Source organism: Stigmatopora nigra, chromosome 17, assembly GCF_051989575.1.
Source record: "Stigmatopora nigra isolate UIUO_SnigA chromosome 17, RoL_Snig_1.1, whole genome shotgun sequence".
Classification (NCBI taxonomy): Eukaryota; Metazoa; Chordata; class Actinopteri; order Syngnathiformes; family Syngnathidae; genus Stigmatopora; species Stigmatopora nigra.
This window is the reverse complement of record NC_135524.1, coordinates 8,022,068-8,040,091: the sequence shown is the minus strand read 5'-3', so window position 1 is coordinate 8,040,091 and position 18,024 is coordinate 8,022,068. Positions and strand designations below refer to the sequence as shown.

General features: G+C 38.1%; 2 protein-coding genes across 5 annotated transcripts in view; one reads left to right on the top strand and one right to left on the bottom strand.

Moving 5' to 3' along the window:
- The window catches only part of LOC144211002 (proprotein convertase subtilisin/kexin type 5-like), a 32,779-nt gene extending 21,291 nt beyond the window's left edge, over nucleotides 1–11,488 (top strand). The window contains exons 30-37 of the mRNA XM_077737976.1: nucleotides 1,175–1,389; nucleotides 2,450–2,692; nucleotides 4,115–4,351; nucleotides 5,064–5,241; nucleotides 6,738–6,961; nucleotides 8,889–8,986; nucleotides 9,559–9,739; nucleotides 10,501–11,488. Coding sequence (XP_077594102.1) covers nucleotides 1,175–1,389; nucleotides 2,450–2,692; nucleotides 4,115–4,351; nucleotides 5,064–5,241; nucleotides 6,738–6,961; nucleotides 8,889–8,986; nucleotides 9,559–9,739; nucleotides 10,501–10,943 — 1,819 coding nt within the window. The 3' untranslated portion in view covers nucleotides 10,944–11,488. The remainder of the gene's footprint in view (nucleotides 1–1,174; nucleotides 1,390–2,449; nucleotides 2,693–4,114; nucleotides 4,352–5,063; nucleotides 5,242–6,737; nucleotides 6,962–8,888; nucleotides 8,987–9,558; nucleotides 9,740–10,500) is intronic.
- Nucleotides 11,012–17,767, bottom strand: prune2 (prune homolog 2 with BCH domain). Of its 4 annotated transcripts, none has more exons than XR_013329455.1 (11): nucleotides 17,336–17,767; nucleotides 16,961–17,015; nucleotides 15,725–15,925; nucleotides 15,405–15,581; nucleotides 15,177–15,279; nucleotides 13,601–13,732; nucleotides 13,436–13,522; nucleotides 12,898–12,996; nucleotides 12,798–12,836; nucleotides 11,953–12,079; nucleotides 11,012–11,610 (listed from the first exon to the last, which is right to left on the bottom strand). XR_013329455.1 is itself a non-coding variant. In XM_077737648.1 (11 exons), exons 2-11 carry the CDS (start codon nucleotides 16,989–16,991, stop codon nucleotides 11,577–11,579), a joined length of 939 nt encoding a protein of 312 aa, XP_077593774.1. In that variant the 5' UTR covers nucleotides 16,992–17,015; nucleotides 17,336–17,765; the 3' UTR covers nucleotides 11,012–11,576. The 4 variants fall into 4 exon arrangements, 3 of the variants coding, with proteins under 3 accessions (XP_077593774.1, XP_077593775.1, XP_077593776.1); XM_077737648.1 differs by having other exon boundaries at nucleotides 12,044–12,079; nucleotides 17,336–17,765; XM_077737649.1 differs by having other exon boundaries at nucleotides 11,012–11,607; nucleotides 12,044–12,079; nucleotides 17,336–17,762.
- Nucleotides 17,768–18,024: the final 257 nt, after the last annotated feature.

The following is an 18,024-nucleotide window of genomic DNA, read 5'->3' as shown; positions in this document are numbered from 1 at the left end:
TGAACCAAAGAATAGCAATGTCTATCGAAAAAAATGAAATAAAACACACGCACAGCAGTAAGCAAGGCAATAATCCAAGTACTGTACGTAGTAGTATACTGCATGTACTGAAATAGCGAGTGCACCTTATTGCTTTGAAATCTGGACTGGAAATAGGCTTGATTTAAATCTGTAAAAATCCCTACAATGGTTTTGGGTGTATTTTCAATGGGAAACGTTCATTTGAGTTACGAGAAAATTGACATAAGAGCTCAGCCGGAACAATTTAAGCTCGTATCTCAAGGTACCACTGTATCCGATATTGCAAGGCACCCATGGTATCGCTTTGACAACACAAGTATAAATGTCCACTATTACATATGAACCGTTAACATGCATTAAAGATCACCATACAGACAAAAAAAACCGAAATAAAAATAAGTTTCATCCTTGACAAATTTACTGGCCATGATTTTGCCTTTTTTTCCTTGACATTTATGAGCAATTAAATCGGGAGTGGCATTGCATGTCCTTGCATGCCAGATCCTTGAGTGTCCATTAACGGCCATATCAGGAGATGGGAGCTTACTTTATTACCTCCGCCAAGGTGGACCTCGTTGCATGACTGTCACAAAAGTACGACCTCCGACAAGGAAAAAGGCATTTAAACATTGGTTGAGGTCAGGTTAGGGTAATAGATGCATAAATACAGTATTGGTTTTCAACTACATCCAGAATTGCTCATAATAAAAGGTTGTAAAAACATATCCGAGTAGTTACTAGTTCTTTTTTTTAATACCACTGGTTTTATGTGGAAATTGTTAGGTAGATAAAGCATCTTTGTGGTTGTGGTCCATGCTGCAAAAGGTTGACAAAAGAGTAAACGAACTAAAAGTAGCATATTTCAGACCCTGTCCTGTTTTAATAATGTAATAAACATAAGGATGCAATTTAGAAACTCAATATATTGTGTTTACAATTCTGTTAAGAGATAATAGATTCATTCTTCTTTGACTGTTAGCAATTTGAGGCCAGTTAAAACGATAAAATCGATTTAAGACACAACGTCTACCAAGTTTGGCCGAGTCAGCAACTTTTAACAAGAGCTATGGTGTCACTTAACTTTGAAATGTCAATTTGTGTGTAAAAAAAAATGTATAAAGTTCAATTTGTCTTCTTCTACCGACCTCGACAGGGGCTATCCCGTCGGTCAGGTGTGTCGGAACTGTGCATCCGACTGTGCATCTTGTGAGAAAAATGCCTCCTATTGCTTGAGCTGTGAAGAACCTCTCCTACTGCTAAATCACCAGTGTGTGGAGCAATGTCCTCCCACACATGTGGTCCATGTCCGGGAATGCAGACCCTGCCCTGCAGCATGTGAAGAGTGCAGTCCTCTAGGAGAGTGTACAGGTAGTGCAAACGTTTGACATTGACAAGAAAAAAGTTGAAGCAAAGATGACCAGAATCCACTGAGCCTTTTTTTTATATTCTGAGTCGTTCTAGGGCAGGGGTTTGGAACCTTTTTGAAAGAGAGAGCCATAAACTATTCTTATTTTCGCATGTTATTTCTAAAGAGCCATTCTCTGAATTTAAAAGTAAAAATATTCTTTTAAAAAAATTGTCGTTTCACCACTTTTTAATCACAATAAGTCTCTACTTTTTTTGTCAACATTATTATGCTGTTGCTAATCAATCCGTATTAATGAGTTCGGCTCTCTCACTAGTCATTTCCATATTTTACCTCAGAGGTTAGTAGAGAGCCATATTGATCCATGGAAAGAGCCACATATGGCTCTCGAGCCGTATGTTCTCTACCCCTGTTCTAGGGCATATCCCAGCCAACTTTGGCAGTAGGCGGGGAATCTGAACTGGATGCGAGCCAATCGCATGACACATTGAGACAAATAAACTTTCACGTACACACTCATTTATGAATGGTTTAGTGTTTTTAAACAACATAGCATGCATATTTTTCTGATGCGGAAGGAAACCAAGGTACCTGGAGAAAACTGAAGTACCCGAAGAAAGCTATTAGGTCAGGGGTAGGGAACCTATGGCTCGGGAGCCACATATGGCTCTTTTGATGGGTGCATCTGGCTCTCCAATAACCTGTGAGGTAAACTATGGTAACTGCTGGTGAGAAAGTGCAGCAATAGTTACATTTGTATTATGGCATTGACATTTTTTACACTCTTTTGCATCGTTTTTTTTCATTGAAACTCATTGATTAGCAACAACATAACAATGTTGTCAAAAGAATTCAGAGACTTTTTGTACTTTAAAAGTGGTGAAGTTCCTAAAAAAAAGGCACATATTTCCATGTATGTTGACTTTTAAATTCTGAGCATGGCTCCCAAGGATTCAAATTTTAAAAAATATGAATAGTTTATGGCTCTTTATATCAAAAAGGTTCCTGACCCCTGTATTAGGAGAACATGCAAAATCCAAACAAATGTTTTCTTCTCCATAGTCTGTGAGGAGTATCACTTCTTACATGAAGGCACATGCGTACTTGACTGCCCTGATGGCTTCTTTGGTGATCACGAGCAAAGGGAGTGCCTGGGTTGCCACCCTTCCTGTCGTTTATGCGACGGCATCGGACATGACGACTGCGATGCATGCGTCAACCCACAGAACATATTACATGATGGAGAATGCCTGACCGAATGTCCCGTAAGGACCTTCATGGACGACGAGACAGAAGAATGTCAAGGTAATCCAGTCCATCACACAAACTGTCACACACGTAGACATGGGGCGGATTAAAGAAATTATGTCTGCCAGGCGAAGGTAGGAAGGGGATCTTTTAGAATGACAGGGACAGCACACAAAGTGACAGGTCATTTATTCATGTACAGCTGTACCTCTACATATGAAATAATCATTTTACGAAAAGTCCTATGGGAACCCATTTGGTCCAAGATGTGGAAAAATCCAAGTTCCACTCCATTGGAAAATTGATTTTCTATTAATTTTAATGGCGGAATAAATATTTTTCTAAGATTAAAAAAAAATATATATATATATATATATTGCATGCATATTTCAAGTGAAATTGGTGGTATACTTTCATCATTTTTAAAAGGTTCATGGGGTAGTATTATAGGTCATGGAAAGAAATATGCTTATTCAATCTAAAATGTGTCTTGTGAAAAATCCAAGAAACCACTTCTGGAACGAATTAGTAAGTTCACAAGTAGAAGTTTTGAAAAAGTAGAGTTTGCAAGCTCTGTTGTACTTCTAAAGACAAATACTTAACTCTCAACTCCACTGTAGTATATTAGTTATGCTACTGGTTATATGGCTCTTGCAAGAAGCTAAGTGGGACAAAAATCAAGGTCATTATTTCTACATAACAGAAGATTTAAATAATGGGCCTGCGACCATTGTGAAGATAAGCAGTTCAAAATATGAATGATTGAATAAAGGATTTGGCTCTTCAGGTTAATTTTTGGTAAATGTGTTTAAACTCACATTTAGGGTCTGGTGTATGGAAGCCAAATATAGTTTTCAGAATTTTTCTCTGTGTTTTTTTAGTGTTGATATTCAGGTAAAATACATTTTTGTAGAGCTATTCCAGATCCGATCATTTCATTAAAAAAAATGGGCCCAATAGCATCATTTGGAGTTCTAATCTAATTTAATCTAACTTAATATTGCAAAAAATGCATACATAAAATACTATATTATATATTTTTATTTACACTAGTAAAACAAACTTTGCAAAACAAAGAGAGCATATATCCGGAAATCACAATAAAGATAGTTAAATGTATCATTTTTTATATAGGTTTATTGGCGAGAGCCAATAATATTTAAAAATGATTTGATCGCAACCTTATTTTGTGCAGCACAGTTGATTTGCAACAAAAAAAAAAACCCGAAAAGAACCTTCTGTCCTTTAATGTTGGATAGATTGGATCAAATTTGGAGGAAAAAAAAGATTGGGTATGCTATTTTTCCCTCTTAGCACATTTCCTCAATATCAGATCAGGCACTCGGTAATCGGTAGATGCATAAAATCAGGTGACTTTGACTTAACTCGCATGCAAAAATGTGTGTTTGGGTCATTCTTCTTTTTTTTTGAATGTATAATAGAATGGAAAACAATATCAACTTACTTTTTTTTTCTAAGAATGTGACATCTCCTGCCTCACCTGCTCGGGGCCCCGGGCCGACTCCTGCACCGACTGTAGAGATGGCTTTGGATTGGCGGGTCACGGTCGTTGTGTGCCATCAGACGACGAGTGCTCGAGGCACGAGTACCTCGACGAGAGGGGGAAATGTCGGCTATGTCACAAAAATTGCCGTCGCTGCTTTGGGCCGGGAAAGAACCGCTGCTTAGACTGCAAGCAAAGATATCTTCTTCTCAGTGAGTCTTTTCTTTTAAGGTCATGTTAGCCATTGAATCACTATTTATAGAAATGCAACAGATGTTTCATAGTACAAACAGACGACGTTAAACAGGGTTTCCACTGGCTTAAATCTGTAATAAAATGTTTGCTGTCTACTTTCTTTAAATTGCATCATAAAAAATATATCATAATAATAATACACTAAACCAGGGGTAGGGAAACTATGGCTCGGGAGCCATATGTGGCTCTTTTGATGGCTGTATATAGCTCTCCGCAAACCTGTGTGGTAAAATATGGGAACCGCTGGTGAAGTCCTGGACGCACCAATGGGATCATCACGCCAAAACTATCTCTAGTGCTTTGTTAAATCATATTTTTTCTTCATTAGGCTGCTCCGCTGCATGCATTCTCTCATTGATACTCATTGATTAGCAACAGTGAAATAATGTTCTCAAAAGAATTCAGACTTTTTTATTCTTTCAAAGTGGTGAAATGAATAATAAATGCTCACATTTTCATGTATTTTTACTTTTAAATTCTAAGTATGGCTCTCAAGGAATAATGTTTGAAAATATGAATTGTTTATGGCTCTCTTCCCGACTAACCTTTTTAGTTAGTGACTAACCTTTTTTAGATTAAGTTATAAAATACAGCATGTATTGCTTGGAAATGTATTTCCCTGAGCTCTTTTTAATTAAGAAAAACAATGAGACTCTTGTTCTTAACCAGATGGCAGTTGCGTGGACGAATGTCCGGCAGCTTTCTACGCTGACCAGTTGCGACAAAAATGCGAATCGTGCCACCCGACCTGTCGGTCCTGTAATGGAAAGGAAAGCCACGAATGTCTGAGCTGCAAGGATGGGCTCTTTCGACAAGGACGCGAGTGTCTAGAGACATGTCAACGCAGGTAACTTCAAAAAACTTTTATATAAACATTCGGTATCCCACAACAATCTCGCAATGAGACGTCAGTGTTGAATAGTGCCAGGGACGGCGTTAAGGAAAGAGCCAGGATTATTTGGAGGTCTCATTCGCTATCACCTACCCATCAGCCCCCACTCTTGGCTGCTTTAGTCAAGGGGTCCGTTAATCATCGCATCCAGGTCTTTTGTTCATATTTGTTCCGCTACTTATCTGCAATATGTGATATCGTCAGTGATCAACTTTGCAATATAACATGACCTTCTCCTGATTCATAAAAAAAAAATGTATCTATTGTTACTGCTTTTGACATTGTGGTCAAAAACCACTTCCCAAATTTATTATATTATGTTAACGCGATCCCAGCTCATCAATTTTCAATGTCGCCACATTTCTGTCACCTCATCTAAAATTCCTACATGATGTGATGAATTAATATTCTGACATGATGACCTTATCCAAAGGTCAAACCGACTGAAAAAAGTCAGTTGGTGTAGGCTGGTTTGAATACAAACCAACAACTAAACAGCCAGAAGGATACTATGCCACAAAGGTGGTCTTGGACTCCATGGTTCGAATCCCAGATGCATTCTACTTCTGTAACCATAGGCATTATAGGATATATTGTTTGATTTGCAGTATGTTAGCTGTTCAGGGTTTGACATGATGAGGTGACTTCTAGGTATTAAATCACTTTCTAGACCGCTTATCCTCACAAGGGTCACAGGGGTGCTTGAGCCTATCACAGCAGGGTATGGGCACCAGGTAGTTAACACCTGGTATTGATGGCCAGCCAATCACAGCACAAGGAGACAGACGACCATTCATGCTCACACTCATACCAAGCGGCAATTCAGAGTGTCTAACTAGCCTACCATGCATGTCTTTAGGCTGGGGAGGAAACCAGAGTACCTGGAAAAACCCACCCAAGCCCGGGGGGACATGCAAATGCCCCACACAAAGGTCCAAACCTGGGATTGAACCCTCGATCTCAGAACTGTGAGCCTGCCCATGTATTAATATACATTTACACATAAAATGGATGTTGCTTCTATACAAATGGCCAAATGTTCCACAATTTCTCCATGATTGCTTACTTCCACGTTATCCCGACCAGGTGGTTTTGTCCACTGGTGTGAATACGTCCTTAGTTTTATTTCCGTTTACAAGCACATTTCAAAGATGTTAGGAATTCACAGCTACAATTCGGCGCCTCACTTTCCGCCCAGCGTCATTACTTTGAAGCCATGTGGCGTCAATTATGTTGGAGATTCACTTCACGCGGCTGTAAAATGCTAATTGATGCTGATGTTTAATTGGCGGATGGAGCTGGATGAAATTAATGTGGCGTTAAATTGCAATTAAATCTTGGCCGGTTTATTCCAATGAATTGTACACCGACCGTGCCGATGACGCCTTTACGCTTTGTTGTTTAATGAAACGTTATATCCATACCCTGACCTCTGCGCCCCCTTCTCAAAGTCACTATGGAAACCGGAATTCCGGAACGTGCGAGGCATGCGACCCAAATTGCGGTGAGTGTACGGGTGATGGGGTCTGCTTGAGCTGCGTGGCGGGGCTGGTCTTGATGCCGCAGGAAGGCCGCTGTCTCCACCACTGCCCTGCTGGATTCTACCAGCACCGAGACGACCACGGCACGACTTCCGACTGTGAGCGTTGCCACAGCAACTGTGCAACCTGCTCAGGTCAGCTGATTGACATGTTGTAAAAATGCATATTCTGTGCTTCCTTGATACATTGGCACCACATTAACTTAATTAACCTTTTTCTTGATATTAATTTTATAATGATATTTGAAGAAGGTGGCCGGGTCCTTGAGTGCTTAGCATGTTGGGCTGACAGCTCTGGGGTCTCGGGTTCGAATCCAGGTCGGTCCACCTGTGTGGAGTTTGAATGTTCGCCCCCCCGGACCTGCGTGGGTTTTCTCCGGGTACTCTGGTTTTCTCCCACATTCCAAAAAGATTCATGGTAGGCTGATTGGACACTCTAAATTGCCCCGAGGTATGAGTGTGAGAGCAAATGGTTTTTGTCTCCTTGTGCCCTGTGATTGGCTGGCCATAAATTCAGGGTGTCCTACGCCTCTGGCTCAAAGTAAGTTGGGATAGGCTCCAGCACCCCCATGTGAGGATGAAGTGGTTCAGAAAATCAATAAATGGATGATATTAGAGGAAGCAGCAACAAGCGATTGTCTCAATAGCATAATAATATTAATCGTTGAATTAGTTGATTGCATTTGATTCATCGGATTGTTACGTACTCAAATAAGATGTGCACTTTCCATGCTTGTAAAGTATACATTTACATTTGAATGCTAATGGACTGATATAAGTAAGAACTACATGTCCCGAATTCAAACGGTACTCAATGAATTCAATTTGGCTGATGGTTGAGTTTAAAATTGTCCGTTACTTCATTGAGAAGGGTTTCGAGTATGTCTAAATGAATCTGGTTGTATGAAGTTTGTATCGCACATGGAGCTACATGATATTGGGGGAGGGGGGGCAATTTTACGTCAAAAGGAACAAACGCTGTGTACAAGACAAAACAGTGATTTGAAAACAAACATATTTTTGCACTTACCTCTGATTTTTATAAGTTAAAGGCCTGTTGTTCTTGATGTTCTTATGGTAATCACAGTGGGACATACATTCCATTCCACCTTTATGTGGGAAAACATCATCATGCCTGAATTGGTGCCTTCTCCTGAGAGCCCTTGTGATTTTCTGTCTGATTACTGCAGAAATTCGCAACATGTAGAGATTAACTTGACACATTTTCATCAGTATTGAAACTATTGCTTACACGTTACATAACAGACCGAAAAAATATGTTTTTGCTGTAACTTCTAATTAACTATTTTTCAATGTATGAAACATCTTTATCTGTACTTGTGAGACACACTGTGAGCAAACAGGATTGACTTTTATTCAACTGAACATTGTCCCCAATCCCTCGGCCTGGAGGCAATGTTCACAAGTACATCTGCACTGGCACGTGAGCGTGTGTGTCACTTACAGAGGTTTCCGCTACTCTCTCTCTCTCGCTGTGGTGTCTCAGTTGGGAGCGTTGGGTTCTTGAGAAACCCTTTGGGGTCCCCATGGCTCTTCTCACTCTAACATGGAAAAAAAAAGAACACACAAACACACACAATACTCTGTTTAAACAAAAGCATGCTGCAATGCCAAGTGCAGATCAAACTGAGAGTGGAGGATTTTCAGAGCGGAAATATACAAACATTACTGGGGGTGCTTAAGCCTATTCTCGCCAATTATGCACACCAGGCAGGAGACACTGAATTGGTAGCTCCCCAAATAATATTTAACAGTTAAAGAAAAGTATTTGACTTCCTTTTATAATTGAGTAGCTAGTAACACAATTTGATTACTTTTCCGGAGAAGTATATATATAACTGTAGTACTTTTTTTAAAAGTAACTTGAACAACATTGGTCGCATCGCAGCTGTCTTGGGTAGAAATTTGGGATAAGGAGCAAATGAAAAAGTCCAAGCTGTACTTTCAATTAAAAACCCTCACTGGTTATTAATGAACGGTTAGTGTTCATCCAGTAGCCTTTCCTACTGCAAATAATCTAATTTGAAGATTTTTTTTTCAGGAAAGAGCACTCATTGTGAATCGTGTGGGCCTGGTTACATCCTGACAGGGAACACATGCTTGTCTGCATGCGATACCACCAAGTACCCACTAACCAAGGTTCGTAAGATCGGTTTGATTTAATACTCTCCTGTATTATACAGGAGATTTTTTTTTAGAATTAAGCCTAGGCGATATGATAAAAATTGTTAGCACGATTAAAAAAAAAAAAAATATAATATATATATATATATATATATATATATATATATATATATATATATATATATATATATATATATATATATATATATATATATATATATATATATATATATATATATATATATATATATATATATATATATATATATATATATATATATATATATATATATATATATATATATATATATATATATATATATATATATATATTCACATCTTTTGTCTTTCAAAATTGAAACTACTGTGAATAAATTCATTACTTTCCTCCTTAATTATTTATTATTTGTTCTTTGTGGTCTTTGAGTGGTATAATTCCAGTTTAACTTATCGAAGGTTTTTTGATGATAATCATCGTTATTGTTTTATCGCCTTAGGCCCTAAATCAACTCAAGATGGTTTTCAATGGTTGGAAATTAAAGTGAACTCTCGGTAATATTTTAAACTAATATAATCATTTTTGTTAGGGTTCTAGTCACAGCTGTGAAGACTGCCACCCTTCTTGCATGCGCTGCAAGGGTCCTGGAGCCACCAATTGCAGCACTTGCCCTCCATACGCTATTCTTGAATCCGGAGGGCGCTGCCTGCTTTGCTGCCACATGGCGGGCTCCTACACTCACCATTGCTGCAACTGTACTGAAACAACAGGTACATGTGTTATGTCAAATTCATTCTTTTACTTTTTTGTGATCCTTGAAATATTAGCCTTCACTTTTCTAGTATAGATTAATCATTAATAGACAATTTAAATTCAAAATCATTTAAAAGTACTGAATTAGATACATTTACAGAGTAGAGTATTATTCGGACTGTACGAAATCGCACCTGCCTACGTCGCACCATCCAAAAAATCTATATTAAAATAAATGTAAAATTTGCTTCATTGGGAGGAAATATTCTCACAGTAGGTGATGGCAAAGAACAATTATTGATTGATTTAATTTGGTAATGGTGGTAAACAAGAGAAAAAATAGAATTTTAAAGTGTACTCTGTACTTGTTTCTTTTCAAGACCTATTTTTCTTCTGGGTTTTTTAAGAATTGGACTATAAAATTGAGTCAGAAACTACATATATTGTAGTATTTTGTAAGTAGATTTGGATGAATTTGGAGGGTGGGGCATAAAATGTTCTGGAACGATCTATTAAATTCATACTTTCGTTCATTCATTTTCAAAGCCGCTTATCCTCACAAGGGTCGCAAAGGGTGCTGGAGTAAATAGAAACAGTCACTAAGTGTAAAATCCCTACCAACAGGTGGTTGGGGGTAACTTTCTCAGTAGGCAGGGGACACCCCAAATTAGTTTTCAGCCAATCGCAGGACACTCACCCTTTAATTCATATAATTATTCAATTTGAAAAAACTTGATGATGAAATATTGTGCTTATTTCATGCTTTTTTTTTCTTCAGGGGAATGCATCCTCAGTAACAACCTTCCATTCAGGAATGAAGAGGGGGACAATGATGGAGAGGCAAGGGGCAACCTAGTGATTTTCATCATCACGTCCATCCTTCTCGCAGCTGGACTCGTCGCCGCCATTGTCCTCATCCGACGTTCCCGTTCCAAAAGGACATCTTCGGACGGGACCCCATGTGGCTACGAGAAGCTGGATTCAGCCTCCGGATCTGCTTCCGGAGGCTATAGCTCCTCCTCTTCGTGCTACAAAGGCACGCAGATGGTGGACTTGGGCAAACGTAGCGCAGACGGGAAAGACCGTGAAGATGAGGATGAGGAAGAGGATATTGTGTACATGAGTCAGGACGGGACCGTGTACAGAAAGTTCCGTTACGGACAACTAGGGGAAGACGATGATGATTTGGAGTATGACGATGAGAGGTATATGTACCGATGAAGCCCATCTAACACTCAAATAAGCATTAGCAATATAAGTTATCATTGCAATATTACAGGACAGTAAAGTGCAACATCTTCATTTATTCTTTTGTCAAGGTAACATAAATAACACTGCACTGTTTTGTGTTGAATACTGGCCTGAGTGCATTTGATTTTTCATTTTGACATACAGAACTGAAATGGACAAGAAAGTGATCCAGAGGTATAAGGATATTGTAATATATATCTATATATAAACATTCTTCTATTTAATACATAAAGTAATCTCTATATTTAGATTTACACCACTGAGACAAACTTTGCAGAACATAGAGAAAATGTCCATCGTCTACAAAAAGTTAAGAAAATTAATTTTCAGAACAGAAATCCGCCAGTTTCTCACGTTGATTATGGCGAGCTACTGTTTAAGTGACTAACTCCATCTAGTGTTCAATCTGAGAAATGCAACAGAATGTACAGTGAATTTAAGATTCCTTAGTGGGCTGTATGTAGTCAATGCTATTTTCATAACTTGCCACAGGCCAATAAAAACTATGTAACGAGCGGCAGGTGGTAGTTTGGCCACAGCTGTCTTATAATAACACACACACACACACATCTAAACATACACACCAAAAGGAGAATATCCTGTTCATGGAAAGCTGGCACCCTCTTCATTTGTTCTGCTGGGAAGAAAAGACAAATGTTACATAACAGATTACAGATTATACACACACACACACATGTTCACATATATTCTATCACATACACCTCACTTTTCCCCTTTTTTGACCATTCAATTTTTTTGGAATATCGCTCTCTCATGCACATCCACACTCTCACACATACACACAATCTGCACACAGTAGCTAAAAAAAAACATACCGATTGATACCGCTTTCGGTATCTAAGCTACATAACCAGTAACTTTTATTTTTACATGATTCACCATCTCATATAGATGCACACTCACACACAAATCTCTCTCATACACACTCTCTCTCATTTAACACGTTGCGCTCTCTTACCCACACAAAGACAGACGCAGTATTTTAACCACCAAATGACAGCCAACACACCATCTCTTAAACACGCACAGACACACAGACAGACACTGACCGTGTTGGCTCTGTTCCCAGCAGAAAACTATTCACTCTGCAACGAAAGACACACACACACCATACATAATGGAGTCGTTCTTTTTGTGAGTGGCGATTTACAACGGCTTGGATTTTCTACAGCATGATTCATCATCCGCAGGGTTTTATTCCAGGCTGTAAATTTTACACGGAGAATCAGAGACACATGGTTTGCTTTGTTAGCGCTGTCGTAGATCAGCCCTTAAACACTTTTGCATTGCCGTACACCACATCCGATTTTCACCACTCGGTACAAATAGAATGCTGTTTTTCTTCAGTAGTAATTCAATTGTACACTCTAATACAATGATTGACATCTCAGGTCGGTCCTTACTGTGTGGAGTTTGCATGTTCTCCAAGGGCATGTGTGGGTTTTCTCTGGGTACTCCAGTTTTGCCGCACATAGAAAAAAAACATGCAAGGTAGGTGGCATTCGGACGTTTGGTCGACCGGACGTTTGGTAGAACGGACGGAGTGTCGACCAGACGTTTGGTAGAACGGACTCTCTCTTTATCTCTCTCTCTCTCATGATTATAATTTTTTGAGAGCAAAAGATTGCCTGGTTGCTCGCTTTCAACTCTGTCTCTGTCTCATAATTTGAAAGCGAGCGAACCAGATGACCAAACGTCCAGGCGATGGCCTCTTATCTCAAGGCACCATAAGAGTGCATTGCTAGAGGTAATTGCCTTACTAGTATACTAGTTATATAATAAATTGCTAGTTTTGTTGCTCACTTGGAATTCTCTCCTGCTTCCTTGAGTTCTTGGTCCAGTCTGAAATGTAAAAGGATAAGTGTAAGATAGCCTCCATGGTGTGTCTGGTTGAAGGTCTCACCTAATGATGCACTCTGGGATGTGAATGCTCTCCATGGGGATGAGCTCCTGCAGCTCATTCAAGCTGCTCACGTACTTGATCTTGCTGCTGAACTTGGTGCTGAAATAGTGTTATTATTTACAAACGTCAACAACAAGACGCGATGATAAGGACCAAAGAAAATGACAAGAAAGATACCGCTAGACTTGACAATAACTCCAACAAACAAAACAGCAACATCAAAACCAACGCCAAGCTCAGTACTTCAAACAAAAAAAAAATAGCGGATGAGATTTTTTTTCTCAAAAGGCAATTTATACAAAGTATAGAAAATTGTCCTGACTTTTGAAATAAGACGCATCCAACAAACACAATTGCACAATCAAAGAATATAAAATAACATCTCCCAACGTGAATGCCATAACAAACACAGCAACAAAATCTGAGATATATTGGAATATCAACCCCCCAAAAATGAAAGTATAAGTAAAATAATGCAAAATCCAAGCATTGCAACATTATCAACAACATTTTTCAAAACAATGCCAAGCCAACCTACCTAATGAATGGCTTGGTGATGGCGAGGATGGTCCTTATAAACCAAGATGGATGCAGAATGATGAATGCCTTCAAGTTCTTCCTAAGCCTGAGTGACAAATGAGCACACGTAATGGTTTACTTGTATACTCTTTACATTTGACTCTCAAAAACATGCTTAGGTCACCTTCTGTCAATCATCTGGTAGCAATTCTTCAACCAAACCAGGCCTGGCATTCTTCTGTGAGGTGTGGCCCCGTTTAAGTACACAATCATGTAGTCCTCTGCCACCATCAGCTCCAAAGTGCTGATCACGTAGCTGTAAACCCAAATGCACACGCAAACACGCATTAACCGTCATACTACTATTAATCATATACAGTGTTCCCTCGCTTATCGCGGTTAATGGGGACCGGGACCCCCCGCAACAGCTGCATTTCCGCAAAGTAGGCGTGCCCCTTCAAAAATGCTTAAAGAAACGTATAACATGTGCACAAAAGCACCACCAAGCAAAAACATCATAGTCGTCCGGATGGAGGATCTTCTGCAGTTTTTTTGCACGTAAGAAACATCGGTATTGGGATTTGTGAACATTGTTTTTTTTGGGCGGTGAAGATGCGCCTGTAAACAACCATGACGTCATCAATGCGATTTCTGAACTCTCAGCATGTTATTGACCATTTCTTTGGCCTTTTTTTTGATGCAATTACTACTTCTTATTGAATATTTTGTTTCCACCTCTTGTAAAATGATGTAATTTATAATTTTAACTTAATATCTTTAAATTATTATTTTTTTTCCTCAAAAAAAAAACCTGCGAAGCTCTGAGTCCGCGATACCTGAAGCGCGAAGTAGCGAGGGAACACTGTGTCACGACCGTACTAGTTTTGAGTGGTAAACCACTTCCCAAAATATTTCCATAGACGCTGATGAGTTATAATTTTCGTCAATGAGTGTAAAAACATATATGAAGCTACGGTGCTCGTGGACACCAAGGATCTAGCTATATTCATTTATTTATTTATTTTCTGACTTCTGATACCCCCCGATTCACAATTTTCACCTACATATATTAATGGTTTTCATAGGAGTACAAATGTGGTACTTTTAAGGGAAAATCTTGAGAAAATGTATCTCACGGGGTATTTCTGAGATACTGTATAAATCGAAGAGATTATCTGTTGGATTGTACATTACTAAAGGGTTTTGCCTACACGTAGACTTATTTAAAAAGGAAATCACGTGAGAAGTAAAACCAAGAAGTGTGTCCATAGCAGTCTATAGTTTGCCATCCCGAGGTAAGATGGCGGCACCCTAAGAAAGCAATGGCAAGCACAATTATAAGTAAGTTTTTTCATGTTTTAAGCAAGATAGGTTCTTTTCTTGAATTTCATTCATAGACATCAAAATCAATTTTGGTAAACACTACAGTTTTGCGCATGTCAAATGTAATTTATGCGTAGATAAGCCGTACCCTCGATTTTTTTTTGCGACAAATACAGTGGATATGCGAGAAAATACAGTACTTCTCAAATGGCTATGGTATAGATCAAGGGTGTCCAAACTGTGGTATTTTTTTTTTTTTTACTTTTCAAAGTGTTTCAAATGAATTTCCTAATTGTGTTAAACTTCTCAGCCACTGGAATTATTCTTAATACATTATTATTAATACTGTGTGGTTAATAGTGGTGTTGGTTGTAAAGCTGGTGGTAGAAGTACTGTAGTACAACACAGGCATCCAATTGAAATGTTAAAACACTCACAGAAAAAGGTTTTCCATGATATCATGGTAGTCTTCTCTGTCACTGTCCGGGAGGAAACAAGCAGCAAACACGATGATAGCATTCACATCGTTCCCATAATACCCTAAATTGAGATTTTAAAAGAAAAAAAGATGAGTCAACAACATGACAATTCCTGGCAGGGGGACCTGACAAAACTCAGGAAAATGTGCCATTTTCTATTTGGCTTTATAATTATGAAGATCTTACCTCCGTGGGAGATAACTCGCATGTACGGTTCAATGATCTTCATGTTAATGCGATGTTCCTGTTCGCCAATGACCACCGTTCGCCACAGCTTAACATCCTGACGCTCGTTTTCGGCACAATACGTCGGAACGGCATTGTAGGTTTGGCTTGTCTGACCTCGTCTTTCTGCCTTCGGATCTTGAAACAAAACAGCCAACATTAGCATTGAAAGATTGTGAAGACTTTTGACCACGAGCCATTGATAAAACTGCCCAATTGGAGAGTTTGGGTGGGTTATTAAATATAATATTTCATGAAAGCCCATTGTTGGTCTTTCTTACCATCCCAGTCCATCTCGTGGTCCGTGTAATCCAGGTAATCTCCCTCCTCTGGCGTGTCAAGGTCATCCACGTTGATGTCAAGGTCATCGGGAGTCTCCCCCAAGTCGTCCTCACTTTGCTCCAGAGAGAGGCTGATGCGGGGGGCCGACAACTTCTTTCGCTGGGTACCGCCCCCTTGAAGAAGCAATGAGGTGGGTGGCACTGGAACAATATTAGTAGTCCACAGGTTTGGCATGAGAGAAACATTTTGGCATTGAACAATTAGAAAAAAAATGGAAAATCTAACTGTAAAAGGTCAAAAATACATGAATTAGGCATTCCAATTTGTATATCTAATTGTCCTTCTTTTAGAATGGTCAAAAATACATTCAACCAGAATCCAGACCTTCATTGGTAGCTATAGGAAGCATTTAGAGGCAGTTATTTTTGCAACAGGATCTGCTAAATAAATATTGATGTAATTTTGCTTTTGGGGTGCCACAATTTATGCACCTGCTTACTTTTGGTTAAGCAATTATTGGACATGGTGTAAATCCCATCAACTTTATTTTATTTCCAAAATATTACTGTTTGTCAGGTCTATAATATGTTCAACTGAAATTACTGATCCAATCAACCAATGATTTATAAAAGAAAATCTTGAAAATTATCAGGCCTTTATTTTTTTTATTTTGTGTTCGTGTTTTCATATGATGATGCTTTTCAGCTACTATAACTCAAAATAATTTGCCAAACTATTTTTTTTTTAAATTAATAAAATTAACAGAACCTGGTGTATTATTTTTAAACAGAAACTATCTTGATTAAATGACAAATAATATTCAAGATATTTTCCGTTTAATTGATTAGTTTTTTTTTTCATGATTTTTACTGCTTTAAAAACACACCATATATATATATATATATATATATATATATATATATATATATATATATATATATATATATATATATATATATATATATATATATATATATATATATATATATATATATATATATATATATATATATATATATATATATATATATATATATATATATATATATATATATATATATATATATATATATATATATATATATATATATATATATATATATATATATATATATATATATATATATATATATATATATATATATATATATATATATATATATATATATATATATATATATATATATATTTAGAACATTTATTTTTGTTAAAATAGCATTTGAAATCCACCTTACCAGGTCTACCATCGCTACCCTCTGAGTTCATTTTATTTTGTGATAAGAGCAGGACCTACAAGAAATACAGATTCATAATCACACGAGCATACGCAGAAAGCAAATTTTCACATCACAACAAGAAGTCACATGACAACACAGCTTATGCCATCACGACAATCCTCCTCTCCTATGAATGGACTGCATGATCACAGAGATGCAAATCACTGTCATCATCATCATTAAAACATCACTAGAAATAATCAAAATCTTGCTATGGACATAAAGAGTCAAATCTAAGCTGTGGCAAATGAAGATAGATGCTAAGATTAAGCATCCATTCTACTGTATCTCCATCACACCTCTGTTTTTAGGTCATCATTTTCTAATACTCACCGCTACCGGGAAAAAGAAGACGCTCCTGTCGCTTACTTCCTGTTGCCAGCCTCTAGCCCCTCCTCTTCCTTGTCCTCCTCTTCAAGAGATGCCGACCGGGCTTGGAAGAGAGCAGTGGTTTCCGCCATTTTCTGTTCATGTGACTGAGGCTGTGCCTGAATAAGGGCGACCACCTGCTCCTTTTGCATCTTCCCATCCCCCATTCGGAGGCAGTGCAAGTGATGACTGGCTCTATGTGTATGTGCTTGTGTAGTATTGTGATTTTGCTGCTGTCTTTATGCATAACATGTAAGTCTGACAGAGGCGCTAATTTTGGAATCAGAGTTAACAAACCCTAAAAAAATCCATCCCATCATATTGCCCCCCACTTACACGTAATAACAGAGAAATCTAATTCATTATTTATCTTCATCCAACACACTATTGAATACAAACTACTGTCTTCTTTGATATACTATGATTTTAGCAACAACAAAAATGACCCAATAGAAGAGAAATACACAGAAATAACATATAAACAACTTAGCATCAAAGATTGTAAAAGAGGAAAACAAGTCACAAGATAAAAAAAAAAACATGTTAATATAAATAAAACAGACAATCAAAACAAGTCCATGTGGTTGGCGCATTGGACTCACAGTGGGGTCAAGGGTTCGATCCCAGGTCAGTGCTCACTATGTGGAGTATGC